The sequence below is a fragment of the Perkinsus marinus genome, assembly GCF_000006405.1.
Source record: "Perkinsus marinus ATCC 50983 genomic scaffold scf_1104296942264, whole genome shotgun sequence".
Classification (NCBI taxonomy): Eukaryota; Perkinsozoa; order Perkinsida; family Perkinsidae; genus Perkinsus; species Perkinsus marinus.
The window spans coordinates 1-1,481 of NW_003212229.1; the positions used below are offsets into that span (position 1 = coordinate 1).

The following is a 1,481-nucleotide window of genomic DNA, read 5'->3' on the forward strand; positions in this document are numbered from 1 at the left end:
CTATACTACTTATCGCTATATTTATGTTATATATACCGTGGTCTGTTGACGAATAATTGATGATCGAGGCCAGTGCGCCATGAACTGTAGATGGGACGCTTCTTGTAAGAGATTCATTATACGAGCTGCGACCTGATTGCCCCACACTTGAGTACTTGATGAAGAAACAAGACACATGTGTTGTACAACATCAATCTAATGTTCACGCATGATAATGTAAACATGCTAAAATGTAACAGTTAAAAGTCGTCCTTAACCTCCTTCACCGATTCCTCTGCCCCTTTTTGGGTCCGGTATCTGAATGCATACAGTAAACAGCCAGTTTATAGTGATGGTGATCGATAATTCAGATTTCAGGCTTTCGAATATCCCTTTACCTGTCCCCCATCTCGATGTCGCCCTCCTCCCCGGCCAGCGTCCTGTTCATGACCTTCTTTAGGAGGTGGAGTTGCACGCAGTTGGCGATCAACCCAAGTAGGCTGATCGCGATGAGAACCCCAACTAGCTCTGCTGGCCACCCTGTGCTAGCCATACAGGCATTGCCAGTTGGGAGATCTCCGACATTCTCCGCAGCTCTGAGGATAAGAAAAATGAAGGTGAAACGAGGGCATCGACTCTTACTCTGACTCAGGAGCCATAGTTGTCGGACTTGTCGTTACCTCGGGGCTGACACTGGACCAGTCCAGGTCTGCGGCCGCAGGAGTATCACTCTCCGGCGGCTCGAGGGTGTAGCCTGACAAGTCGATGCCAACTGCGGCTGATGTGGTGCCTGGACCGTCAAGGACGATGCCGGACAGGTCCAGGCCACCAGATGCAGTTGGTATGGGAGTCGTTGCGGGCTCGAGAGTAATCTTGCTCCAATCAAGCTCGCTGGATGCGAGGGCAGCCATGATGAAGATACCTGCGACGATTTGCATAGCAAAGTGTAAGTATAACTACAAGAAGTGAGCAGTAATGATGACCTAAGTCATATGCCAGCCCATGCGACCGTCATCCTTGCTTCAACGACCAACAATGCATGTTTCGTGCAAGTCGTGGTCGATAAGTGCTGTCAAGGTTCCAAGGCGCACGATGCTTAATTTCCATGCCGATCGAGATGTCTCCATCGCTATCGAAGGAGAGTCGGACCCTTGGACGAGTAAGTAGTCCCGGAACTGTTCCGGCAGGTACAATAATCGTTACTACGTCTTATTTATCTCTTTGAGTGTAGTTCGGAATGGATGATTTCAATAACTGAGCAATGTGTATTGAGTCACAGTGGCTTACAAGGAGAATCCCTGAACACTTGTATCTGAACTCTGGTGATGGGGAGCGCCAAACCCCGTGCGAAGAAGGCTAGAGTGGTCAGCCTCTGGTCCACATTTCGGGTTCCACAGTGCTTCAGTAACGCTCCTTTTTACTGTTTGTATGGTACGGAGTTCAAGTTGTATTAAAGCTACGACGGCACCCTCAAGTTGAGGGCCTCAACGAACACAGAGGGG

The 1,481-nt window shown here is 49.3% G+C and overlaps 1 protein-coding gene across 1 annotated transcript; it reads right to left on the reverse strand.

Annotated features, from left to right (window-relative positions):
* Window positions 1-239: 239 nt before the first annotated feature.
* Pmar_PMAR026904 (hypothetical protein) lies at window positions 240-917 on the reverse strand (the record flags this gene model as incomplete). The annotated part of the gene is made up of 3 exons (XM_002781456.1): window positions 240-297; window positions 378-575; window positions 622-917. The coding sequence occupies 3 exons, from the start codon at window positions 915-917 to the stop codon at window positions 240-242; spliced, it is 552 nt and encodes a 183-aa protein (XP_002781502.1).
* Between the last annotated feature and the right edge of the window lie 564 nt (window positions 918-1,481).